A 12,472-nucleotide genomic window follows, 5' to 3' on the forward strand; every position below is an offset into this window, starting at 1 on the left:
ATATTTTTGAAGGTTTTTTTTAAAACACAAGCGTAAAATTATACATTAATGCCTTAGTTGATTCAAAGCAACATTTTAGCCTTCTAAGACCTTTCTGAATTCTGATTCTGTTATTCATTTGATGTTGGCTATCTCTCTGGGCCTTGTGTTATTCACAAGTTTAATAAATATACCATAATTAGCTAGACAGAGCATTTATTAAATATTTCTTATGTGCCAGAGCCAGTGTCTAGTGCTGGAGAAACAAATGCAAGCAAGAAAGATAGTCCTATCTTCATAGAGTTTATATTCTAATGAGGAAGACAACAAATGTGTGGGGCAAGGAGCTCAACACAGTGTAGAGATGGCCAGGGAATGGCATGATGTTCTGGTTGCCATACAAACAAGTGAAAAGCTGACATAACAGACCTAGGGGGCCAAGGAATATAGGACATAATTGCTTTGGAAGGCAAGAAGAGAGCAGAGATTATGATGATGTCAAAAGCATAGAAAATATTGGGAGAAGATGGCTGAGAAGGGCCTTATTTAAGTCATTACCAAAAATTTCACTTGCTTCAATAGAATTTGAAGACAAATTGTTGGGTAGGAATGGGAGAAGGAAGTAGGAGAGAGAATGATCAAAAGAGATTACTGGATTTTGAAATCCAGGGGAGTGATTCTTTCATTGCCACTTAAAAAAAAAAAAAGACTTGGGTTTTATATCTGAAATTTGGGTAATAGCATAATGATAAGAATGGACTGTTTTCCTTGCTGAAAGCAGAGCTATTTCTATGAAAGAGAAAAATATGAGAATATTCTCTTTATGGAATAACTAGAAATATTCATGTGATTGGTCAGTCACAGATCAAAATGATAAACTTTTTTTTTTAAGTTCAAAGTATTAGGAAATTTCATTCCATTTCTCACTCTGTCCCCAAAGAAAAGAAGGAAAAGAATCTGTTATTTTCACTGTATAGCTGGAATATAGGGCCCAGCAGAGCTGTCTATGGAATTTCTGATGTTTTGGGAAAGCTTTGATGTTTGGGGGGATATTTTCTTTGTAGAATGGACTTCATTCAAACTGAATATTCTGAATCTATATAAGCAACTCACAGGTTTTGGGTAATTTCTTTTTGTTATAAACTTTATTCACACTTGAGTATTATTTTTTAAAATAAATTTTTATTGAACTCTTTTGTTTTTTTACATAATTATAGTTTTCCCTAGCATCTCTTTTCCTCCCCCTTTCAGAGATTCATCCCATATAACAAATAATATTTTTCAAAGACAAAGAAAAGGAAGAGGAAACAATTAGTATCTAACCAATACTTTGAAAGAAGTCCTTTATTTGTCTTTAATATTGTGTTTATTTACAAGTTAGGCCTTTTTCCCCTCTTCCGCTGTAAACATAATCTATTCAGTTATTACAGCTTAATCTTTTTTTAAGGTGGCCCTATTTTCATCTCTTTATACTCAAATCTCCTATTCTCCCATATGTGATTCCTTTTTTCTGGTTTTGGAGTTTTACTTATTGTCTATTAGAATTTTCCTTTCTTTTTTTCCCCCTAACAAATGAAATAAAATTTATTTGTTAATTTTTAAAGTTTTATTTTCTGTACCTTTTAATTTTTAAAAATGTTTTATTTTTTCTAGTTACATATAAAAACAATTCATTTTTTAAAATTTCGAGTTCCAAATTCTTTCCTTCTCTTCCTCCGTGCTCACCCTCTTTGAGAAAGAAGGAAATTTGATATAAATTATATGTTTGCACTTTTTTAAAGAAAATGTTTCTTTCCTTCCTTTTTTTTTATAATTTAACTTCCCTTTTGCCTGTTCTGTCTATCCATTCTTTAGTTTATGACCCCTCTATCTATTTAGTCTTTCTTTATTCTCAATATTCCTCATGAAATTAAGATTTTTGAAGTATCTATTTTGGGTTTTCTCTTCTAAACAATTCCTGTTAGTGTCTCATAGACATTGCTCTTGGTTCTTCTTTGTTGTTATGCTTCACTTTTAGAAAAATAGCAATTTCTGTAGGTGATAGAGAGCACATTGCCCTATTATAGAATCCTTCCAGTGTTTCTGATTGTATATTATGTTATTGACCTTTGCCTCCCTTTAGTCATTTCCCATTCTTTTGTGCCAAATGTCTGTTCCCTGGATCCATCTCCCATTATGAAAACAGGGTTTCTTTTTTTCTCCTCTACTCAGTCATTATTTTGAATTCCTCTTCTATTCCCTTATAGATTCTCTTCTTCATCATAGTTATTTTATTTTCTCTTTAGCTTGATTAGGGTATACTACATATTCAGAGGAATTATTAAATTCAGCTACTTGAACTTCTATTTGTCCTGGAGTTCATAATCTTGATTTTTTCTTTTTTCTTTTTTCATGGAGCTGATCTATAGATTCTTAAATTGGCACTTTGTTTTCTTTGTTCAGAAGTTTTGGGATGTATTCTTATATTATTTCTTACATTATAGTGTTCAGATTTTTTGACTTTCCATGTTCTTCTAGGACAAAGCTTCTTAAACTGTCTGTTGTAATCTGGGGTTTCATAACTGTATGTGGGGGTTGCAAAATTATGATTGTATTATCAGTAAATGTTGAGCTTGTTTACTTATTTTATATACCCACATGCTCATAGTTGCATAAAAATTTCTTGGTTGAAAAGAGGCATGAGTGGAAAAAATTTAAGAAACCCTGTTCTAGGAGCTGTATAATCTTTAAGTTTTCTCCATGTATCCTATCTTCAAGGTAATTATATATTTTACTTATATGGAGAATACTCTCTTTCTTTTAATGATATTGCATTTTCTTTTCTTCTAGATTGGTCTTTCAATTTTAAGTATCTGCATTACCACCCAGTTATCCTTTTTATTTTTATTTTATTTTATTTTATTTATTTATTTATTTTGAGACTTGCCACCATGGATTCAGGTTTTCCTATTCTGATAATGTGCAGGCCATAAATTGCTCTCAAAAATCTTACTTCATTTTTAGCCATTTAGGAATGGGTGACATGGTTCCATGCCTCAGAAAAATTTACAGAATCCTCTGCCTCATTTTTTTTTTTTTTTTGGTAGTATTGATTCATAGGTGCCTGAACTTTCTTATTAGACTGGAGGTCATATTTCCCTCTGCTGATAGTGTCTTCCATAATAGTTTTTTTTTGCTCAAGGTCTTTGAGTTTTCTTCTCCTTGAGATCTTTGGTCATTTAATTCCACCCTCCCCCATTTTCTACTATTTTTCACTTTCTGATTTCTTCTCTTTTCATGAATGTTTCCCTAGAGGTCAGATATTAAAACCTCTCAGCTTCCTCCCACACTAGTCAATTCATAGTTCAGTAACCAAGATTTTTGTCCCAAGTCACTTTTGGGAAAACAGAACTGACCTCACCTAGATGCTGGGCTCTTCCTCTGTGTTCTGTCTCCTACTTCTACTGGGAAGAGTTCTTTGATTTAACAGTTCAGAGAAGTCCCATACAACTGTCATAGCCTGAACAAATTTCTTCCATTTGAATTTTGGATCTCTCTGGTACTAGGAAAAGGGAGGAGTTAGGGGACACAGTTGAACTCTTATAAGCCCAGATGCATGTTCTTCCTTGTTCCTTCTGTTCCTCAATTCTTATAATACAGAACACTACCACCTGGTTATTATGACCTGAGACAATTTATGCCATTTGGAGTTGGAATCTCTCTGACACTGTGGGGAGGAAAAAGGGAACATATAAGCCCCGTACATTTCCTCCACTCCTCTACTGTGACTGAACCTGTTTGTTGCACAGAATAATGCTATGGGCTATGTAGTTTAAGGATGTTTCTTCCATTTAGAGTTAGGATCTCTAACTGGGAAGAGGGAAAGAGTATGGGACATAGTGGGTTGGCCACTTTTCTGAAAATGGAGGTTCTGGAAGAAACCAAACAAATCAGAGGAAGAGTCCATGGGAACCTATGTTTGAAGAACTCCGAGAAGGGAATATTCCTTACTTCTTAAAGAAGTTAGATGGTGCAGTGGAAAAGGCACTGCACTTAGAATTGGGAAGACTTGAATTAAAATCTAACCTCAGACACTCACTAGCTTTGTGACTGGGTAAATTTCTGTTTACCTCAGTTTCCTTATCTCTTAAGTGAGGATAATCATAACACCAATTCCCAACATTGTTATGAAGATCAAATGGTGTAATATTTGTCAAGTGCTTGGATATTTAATAAATGCTTGTTCCTTTTCCCTCCCATTCTTTGGCTGACTAGTTCTAGTAACTAGTTAAGAAGTTTTGCTCATAAGTCAGCTTAAATTTGCTTCTTTCAAACTTCTCTTCATTGTTCCTAGTTTTGCATTGTAGAACCAAAGAGAACAAGTCTACTTTTTCTTCCCCATGACATTCCTTCAAATACTTGAAGACTGATATCATCCTGATTTTACTATATCTTAACAAAAATCTTCTCCACTTTCAGACTCAACATCCCCATTTCCTTCAACTGATCTTTATGAAATAATTTTAAATCCCTCGTCTTTTTTTTTTTTTTCAAATAAATTACTTCCTAGTTATGGCTTTTCCTTCTTGTACCTGTGAAGGTATCTTTTTGAACCCAAGTGTAAAGCTTCTTCTGTGTCATGTAAGAAGTCAGTAAGAAAAGTGATTTTTCCCCTTTAACCAGCAAGCTCTTTCCACAAAGTCCTTTTCATTATTGAATCAGTAACATAGAAGTCAAGGAAGCCTTCTGAAATTCTGGCAATTGCCACATGAAGAAGATAGGGTTCTGGGTCAGACAAAAATGGATACGTTGGCTCCATTCTGATGACAAATTAAGAAAGCAGAGTCAACATTAGAGGTACTATTATTCATGGGCAGGGCTAGAAAATAAAACTCCCTATTCTAGGGGACCCCAGGAACTCATTGGAGACCAGAGAATTCTTTGTTTAGAGAGACATTTCTATAGGAAACTCTGAAGAACCCTGACAAGGAATTCTCAATATGGCAATTCTATATAAAACAGAAATATGTATTTTAATTGCAGATCCTATGACATTATCCATGAAAACATTTGTGCTAATTGGAGAAACCTGATTGAATTCTATTTCACTGTTGGCAGCATTGTACATTCTGGGAATGCTTTAGAAGTCACAATCCATTGGTCATCCATGTACAGTAGTGGATTTCATTGTAAGGATACAAATGTGACAAATTAAACATCAAATAGGCAAAGGGAGCAAATGTTTCAATGATGAGAATAGGATAGTAGCTTCCTGTAAAAACTGTAAGCAGTCCCTATACCATGTCATACTTGCATTTTGTCAGGGAGAGGATATCTGATTCTTGCTTAGATGACCAGTGTGGGAATCTCTCTTTTAGTTCTAAACTGAGAATTACCACAATGGATTAATTTGTGCACACCAATACATTTTGTTTCCAGATGTCTTATCCGAGTGCTTATCCTTTTTGATGTTGGCTCTTTCCCCATAGGTGATGACCCTAGAGTTACAGTTCCAGAGGTGGAAGGGATCTGAGAGGCCTTTGAATCTACTCCTCAGGAGTAGTGAGTAGTGCTTCAGTGAGGCAGGAGAAGTATAGAAAGGTTAAGAATACACAATAATTTATACAATAATTATCTGAGATAAAATTTGAATTCTGATTTTCTGACTTCGAATGCAAATCTATGCCCTTTCCACTCAACTTCTTCGCTAGTCAGCTAGCATTTCTAGAGTACTTTTAGTTTTTCAAATTGCTTTCCATACATTATCAAATGTGATTCTTTCCAGTACCTCCTGAGCTAGGTACTATCATTATGTTAACCCATCTTAGACCCTACTCACTATAGCCTGATGCTATGGACAGGATAAGTACCAAATAACGATCCTGAATTTCAACTCCCTATATTGGATGTGCTCAGATTTGGCTTCTCTCTGGGAAATGTTTCATATTTATCAGACTTTGCCATCATCCCAGTCAGTGTTACTTTGCACTCTTCTTTCTCAGGAGGTAAATAATGGTTTTGCATGGAAAGGGAGGTTTAAACTCTATAAAAGATGTTTGTGTGATATGGAAGGATGGTCAGGCTTTAATTCAGCAATGAACTCTTTAAGAGTTCTTAGATATTTTTCTTTCAAACTTTTCTCCATTCTGAGCTAAAAAGATTTAGAAATTCACTCTTTATGGATATGGGGATTATGTAATCTAATATTTTATATGTATATTCAGGATCAGATTTTAAAAAGCTATTATATGTGTATGATATATATATGTATATGTATATGCATGTATGTATGTATAGCTTTTAAAAACCTGGGCTTGAATGTTAGGCTATTTAAGTACGAATGACCCTGATAGCACTCTTTGTTGGCCTGGCCTGACCGATATTTTTTTAAAATTAGCATTTGTACAGAACTTGAACATTTTCATAGCCCTTTACAAATAATATCTCATTTACTTTTCATACAAACCCTAGGAAGGAGGGAAAGTGAGGCAGATGGCAGTTAAGTACCATGTCCAGGATCATACAAATTAAGTGTCTGAGTCAAGATTTGAACTCAATGGAAGCTTGCTGGGTCCATAACCCATGGATTGAAACCGCCCTCTGCTAATTTTTGAACAGTTAGGTGACACAGTGGAGAGAGTACAAGACTTAGCATCAGAACTCACCCAGTATTTATTAGCCTCAGATACTTATTAGCTATATGACCCTGAGCAAGGCACTTTTCCCTGTGCCTCAGTTTTCTCCTCTGTAAAAATGATCTGGAAAAGGAAATGGCAAATCACTCCAGGATCTTTTCCAAGAAAACCCCAGAATTGGACATGATTGAAAAATGACTGAACAATAACAACAGCATCCTGTGCAGATCCAGCACTCTGACCAATATGCCACTGCCTTAATAAAGGAAGAAAAATTTGTATTAGAATTTGTGGAATTCCCTCCCCCCTCCAACTAGTAATCAGAGGAAGCTTATCAAGTTTCCTCTTAAAATATCAAGCACAGTATCTTTTTGATTAGAGGAAGTAATTGTTAGATTATAGAAATATATTTTTTTCTGATTATGAGTATGTTTTTCCAGACCATGCTTGAGAACTGCAATATAGTACACTTTTTATTTTTCGTCCTTCTCCTTTCTTGTCACTCATCCCACTGTTCAAATAAATAATAAGAGGAATACTAGTGCTTTGACCATTTACAATCTAAAATTCAAAGGTTTTTTGTTTTTGTTTTTTAAATGAGAAACTGGGTTTTGAATGACCAAAAAATAGTCAAGAAACAAAAGTAGTTCTTTTGTGGCCCTCATATCAGGATCATGTCAGGAAAGCAATGGTCTCTGATTAAATCCAGATTGAGCTGTTTCCTGTTGTACGGTAACCCATGGGGCAAGTGCAGCCCACAATGTCTTACTCTGTAAGTCTGTTATTAAAAACTGGCCTGCCAAGGACTTTTCCTCTTCTTTCCTTTTAAACTTCAGGAGAGAGTTGTTGAAATATTACAAATAAAAACAGACTGTAAATGATTTATAGTAGTTCCATATTTTACTGACAAAATAAAAAATTTAAACTTCTAAGTTTTATTTTTGCCAGACTGGACATAGGCATATTAAAATTAAAGGACGTGCTGTGTTTTTTTCTCGATTGTACAAGTATCAAAACTTGTAGTTACCATAAGATGATAATTACATTTTAAATCTGTTTAAATGTTGGAAGATACTTGTTCATCCTCAGAATATTTCTCTAATTCATAACTAGAAGGGAATCAAAGGCTGAATTTGTCTGAAGAAATGAAAAATACAGAAATATATTGTCACTCCCACACATTTTTATCAGTCTTTGTGAAAAATCCTTATAGACACCAGACTGATCATTATTATTATACTATTTGTCATGGTGATAGTGATGCTATTTTTTTTTTTTTTTGCCTTTATAGAAAATGATTTTCAACCCAGATCTCAAAAGACTTTGCATTCTGTTTTCTTATATAAGCACTATTGTTCCCCATTTACAGATAAAGAAACTGAGGAACAAAAGAGGTTAAAGGGACTTGCCCAGAGTCAGGCATGCAAATGAATATTTTTCAGGGTAGGAGAAATGAAAGGAAGTGACTGGATTAATGAGTAAAATAATTCCACTCTTTAGGGAGAACTTTTGCTTCCTGCCAACTCCACTTTCTGGCAGAGAAAGGGACCCACTTCATCATGTTCTTTGACAAGCATTTTTCCCCCTCTGTTTGAGTCTTTTGGCCACATTTATTTCCATTGGAAAAAAAAAAGTCTTTTTAAATAGTCATTAAATTTAAGAATGGATGATTTAGTTTGAGATTGGAATTTAAACATTTGGCTTTTACCAATGATACCAAAGTAGAAGATGATCTGGCGATTTGGGGAGCTCTGAAATTGTAATAGGATAAGGTAGCAACTTTTGAATGGGACTTTGAAGCTCTTTAAAAGTTCAGGCATTTCTCTTGTTATTAGTGGTTTACATTGGAGTTTACTCTTGTTGAGAACAACCTATAACAACTTAGTATAATCCATCTTGGTAACTATTTTGGTCAGGTTTTTGAAGGTCGGGCAGAATAGAAAATACAAACCATTTACTTTCTAAACTGAAAGAGAAAGAAAGACTCTTACTTCAGTTCAAAGGATATATGTGTGTATGTGAAAGCCAAAAAAAGCACTACTTTTTAGAATAGACTGGCCTCTCTTAAAATTAAAAAAGAAAAAAAAGATCATTTATATGTAGTATTTTGGTTCACTGCAAAATTTTAAAATTATTCTATATTTGATGGATATCATCATGACCACTTAATAACATTTTAAGCCCAGAAAGGCTAAGTTAGGTCATGCTTTGATTTCTTTTGGTGTCAAGAGGTTTCTATAAGCCATAAAGAATGTCCAGTATTTGCTCTAACCACAACATCACACTAAGGAAAGCACTTTTCAAAAATGAGATTGGGAAAGAAAGCCAATTCTGCTGGTAGGATTTTCTGTAGTTAGGCACTATGATGCCAACGTATGCCAGCTTCCCTTGAAAACTAGTGGCTGCTACTAGTTACCCCAATTCATATATAGAATCAGTTTGTTTTCTCACAACTGCTTAAATTATAAGAAGCTTAATGGAGAGAATGTACAGAATTTTAGTGACCAACATTTCCTCATTTACAAACTCAGTTCTCCCTTTTCCTTGCCTACTTACCCTTGATTTACATACACTAGCATAGTTTGACTTAAGAAAATTCAAATCAGACATTCAACTTGCTACTCAGAAAACCTATGAAATGATTACTGACTTTGTACCATGGTTGCCTATTTTGAAATTGCATTCATCACAGGATTACATTGAAAGAGGTAGCTCCTTGAGTGCTAGTCAAATATAATTCAGTTATTGAAAATTTGATCTAAATGTAAGTTTTAGAAGCTTTCATGTTAAGGATAACAGTGTGTGTGTGTGTGTGTGTGTGTGTGTGTGTGTGTGTGTGTTATATCTGATACTCTGCCTTCCTTGTCTAAGCTGTACATAATAAAGATCAGTCTGCTAAAAGCTGTGGTGCTCATCTGCTTGTCTTTATAGAATAAATCAGTAGATATAGAATAAATCTACTGATATTACTTGCTTCTATTGCTTTATTTTCTGTGAAGGGCTCACATCTTTGTTTCTTTGTTTGTTTGTTTCTCTCTTCCTCCTTTCCTCCCTTCCTCCCTTCCTCCCTCCCTTTCTCCTTCCCTCTTTCTCTTCCTCCCTCCTTCCCTTTTTCCTCTCCTCTCCTCTCCTCTCCTCTCTTCTCCTCTCTTCTCCTTTCTCTCTCTCTTTCCTTCCTTCCTTCCTTCCTTCCTTCCTTCCTTCCTTCCTTCCTTCCTTCCTTCCTTCCTTCCTTCCTTCCTTCCTTCCTTCCTTCCTTCCTTCCTTCCTTCCTTCCTTCCTTCCTTCCTTCCTTCCTTCCTTCCTTCCTTCCTTCCTTCCTTCCTTCCTTCCTTCCTTCCTTCCTTCCTTCCTTCCTTCCTTCCTTCCTTTTTCTTCCTTCCTTCCTTTTTCTTCCTTCCTTTCCTTTTTTCCTTTCCTTTCTTCCTTCCTTTCTTTATTTCCTTTCTTCTTGACAATTGGGGTTAAGTGACTTGCCCAGGGCCACACAACCAGGAAGTGTTAAGTGTCTGAGAGCAGATTTGAACTCAGACTTCAGAGCTGGTGCTCTATCTACTGCACCATCTAGCTGCCCCCATACTTTCTTTTTTAACTTTCTGAGAGCTTAACCCAATGCTACTCTATTCACACAATGGATGACAGTAACATTTGCTAATTAGCTAAAAATACCTAATTCTAATATGCATTGAGATCCATAGATGAAAAGACCTCCTGTGGAGGCTCTGTAACTTTAAGATACTCTGCATTCATTATTGGGAAAGCAGAGGACTAGAGTCTTCAAGGAAAAGGCCTAAAATGGAGTTACTTCTAAGGAACATTTTTTGCAATATTCTATGTGAGTGTGTCTTTGGAAGATCAGCAGGAAGGGAGGCATTAGATGTTATTGGGTAATAATAGGGAATGGGAGTTGTCAGAACCCGAGAAATCTTTCAAAAGCTACCCAGACAAAGCATGTCGGCAAGCTAGCCCAACCCCAGAAGAGATAGATAACATATTTAGTGGTCTGACTCTGAAGTAACATTTATAATACTAGGAAGGGAGAAAGAGACATAAAAAGACAAAAGGAAGCAGATTGTAGAGCAGAGGATTCCTTGGCATGAAACTGCATGATATGGCCTTAGGCAAAATCTATAACATCTCAGGCTTCAGATTCTAATTTGTAAAACAGGAGGGTTAGACTATACTATCTCCAAATTTCTTTTAGCTCTGAATTCTCTGACACCAAAAAAAATTAAAAAAAAGAACATTGTTCTTAAATATTGCTTTACTGGAAAGAAAGCTAGACCGACAATACCCTACGGGCGCTTCTTAACTATATGCCCATGGACAATATCCTACTGGCATTTCTTGATTGCATACCCATGGGCAATGTTTCTGAGCCTCCAGTTTTCTTTCCATAAACTATAGATAATAATGCTCTCCCTCACAGAATTGTGTTAAAGGTCATATAAAATAAAGTAAATGTACTGTTTTCTAAAATTTAAATGTCAGCATTTTATTTTTTAAGAGACAGGACAGAAGAGTAGAAGTATCACATAGATGACATTGTTATCATTGTTAATAAGAAACATAATCTTCAATGAATTTCAGTATTTTTAGCTTTATCATGGGAACTATTTCTTCAATACATCTTCTTTGATTTATTACATAGGTTGAAGGGGACCAATTGCCTCCTGGACATACAGTCAGCCAGTATGAGACATGTAAAATCAGGACCATAAAAGCCGGTACCTTGGAGAAACTTGTGGAAAACTTGTTGACAGCTTTTGGAGACAATGACTTTACCTATATCAGCATCTTCCTGTCAACTTATAGAGGTTTTGCCTCTACTAAAGAAGTACTGGAGCTGCTTCTGGACAGGTAAGAATTTAGGGGTTTTTGAAGCTGACCAAACAAAGCTATTGACAGAATAGAGAAAGATATAGTGATTGTTAGACCATCTCCTCCATGTGTGTTGTGTGCAGGTATTTGATGAAGTATTAGCTGGGAGAAAGGAACTTTGGAGAGAATGGTAACAGAGAGAGCTGAGTGGCTTAAGAAAAATGCCTTATTGGAAATGTACATGGAGGTTAAAGTAGACCTTTTTACCTTCTAGTTTTTTTCCCCTCAGAAAGTTTCAATATTTTCATAATCACATGGAAATAATATCATTAATTATTATTATTATAGTTACTGCTACAATTCATGCCATAATATCACCTTTCTTTAAATTAAATTTTATTTTGTTTTGAGTTTTAAATTCACTCCTTCTCCCTTCCCAACCCATTGAGAAAGCAAGAAAACCAAAACCTATTAGAGATATGTATGATCAAGAAATACAGATGTCCATATTAGCTATGTCCAAAAAATGAAAAGAAAAAGAAAGAAAAAGAGTTTAGATCTTCTCTTTAAGTCTATCAACTCTTTAACTGGAAATGGATAATATGTTTCATTATGAATCCTTTGGATTTGTGATTATTGAATGGGTTGTAATCAGAATTTCCTAAGTCTTTCAAAATTGCTTCTTAAAGATTTTTTGTTACTATACAAATTTTCTCCTGGTTCAGCCAATTTCATTACATCAGTTTGTACAAGTCTTCCCAGGTTTTTCTGAAACCTTTCCCTTCATAATTTTTATAGTACGATACTGTTTTATCACCTTCATATATCATAACTTTAGCCATTCCTCAACTGGTGATTCCTTGGCTTCCAATTCTTTGCCACTATGAGAACTGTTATAAATATCTTTGTACATGAGTTTTTTCCTCTCTTTATTCAATCTCTTTGAGGTATAGACTTAGTAATGATGTAGCTGGGTCAAAGAGAATGCACAGTTCAATAGTTTTGGGGTATAATTCCAAATTGTGTTTCCAAATGTCCAGATACATTCATAGGTGCAC

The 12,472-nt window shown here is 35.0% G+C and overlaps 1 protein-coding gene across 3 annotated transcripts in view; it reads left to right on the top strand.

Annotated features, from left to right (window-relative positions):
• Positions 1 to 12,472, top strand: part of RGL1 (ral guanine nucleotide dissociation stimulator like 1) — a 230,430-nt gene that overhangs the window by 112,568 nt on the left and 105,390 nt on the right. For all 3 annotated transcript variants that reach the window (XM_074308566.1, XM_074308567.1, XM_074308565.1), the window contains one exon: positions 11,245 to 11,453. In XM_074308566.1, the coding sequence (XP_074164667.1) occupies positions 11,245 to 11,453 (209 nt within the window). The remainder of the gene's footprint in view (positions 1 to 11,244; positions 11,454 to 12,472) is intronic.

This window comes from Sminthopsis crassicaudata, chromosome 4 (genome assembly GCF_048593235.1).
Source record: "Sminthopsis crassicaudata isolate SCR6 chromosome 4, ASM4859323v1, whole genome shotgun sequence".
Lineage (NCBI taxonomy): Eukaryota > Metazoa > Chordata > Mammalia > Dasyuromorphia > Dasyuridae > Sminthopsis > Sminthopsis crassicaudata.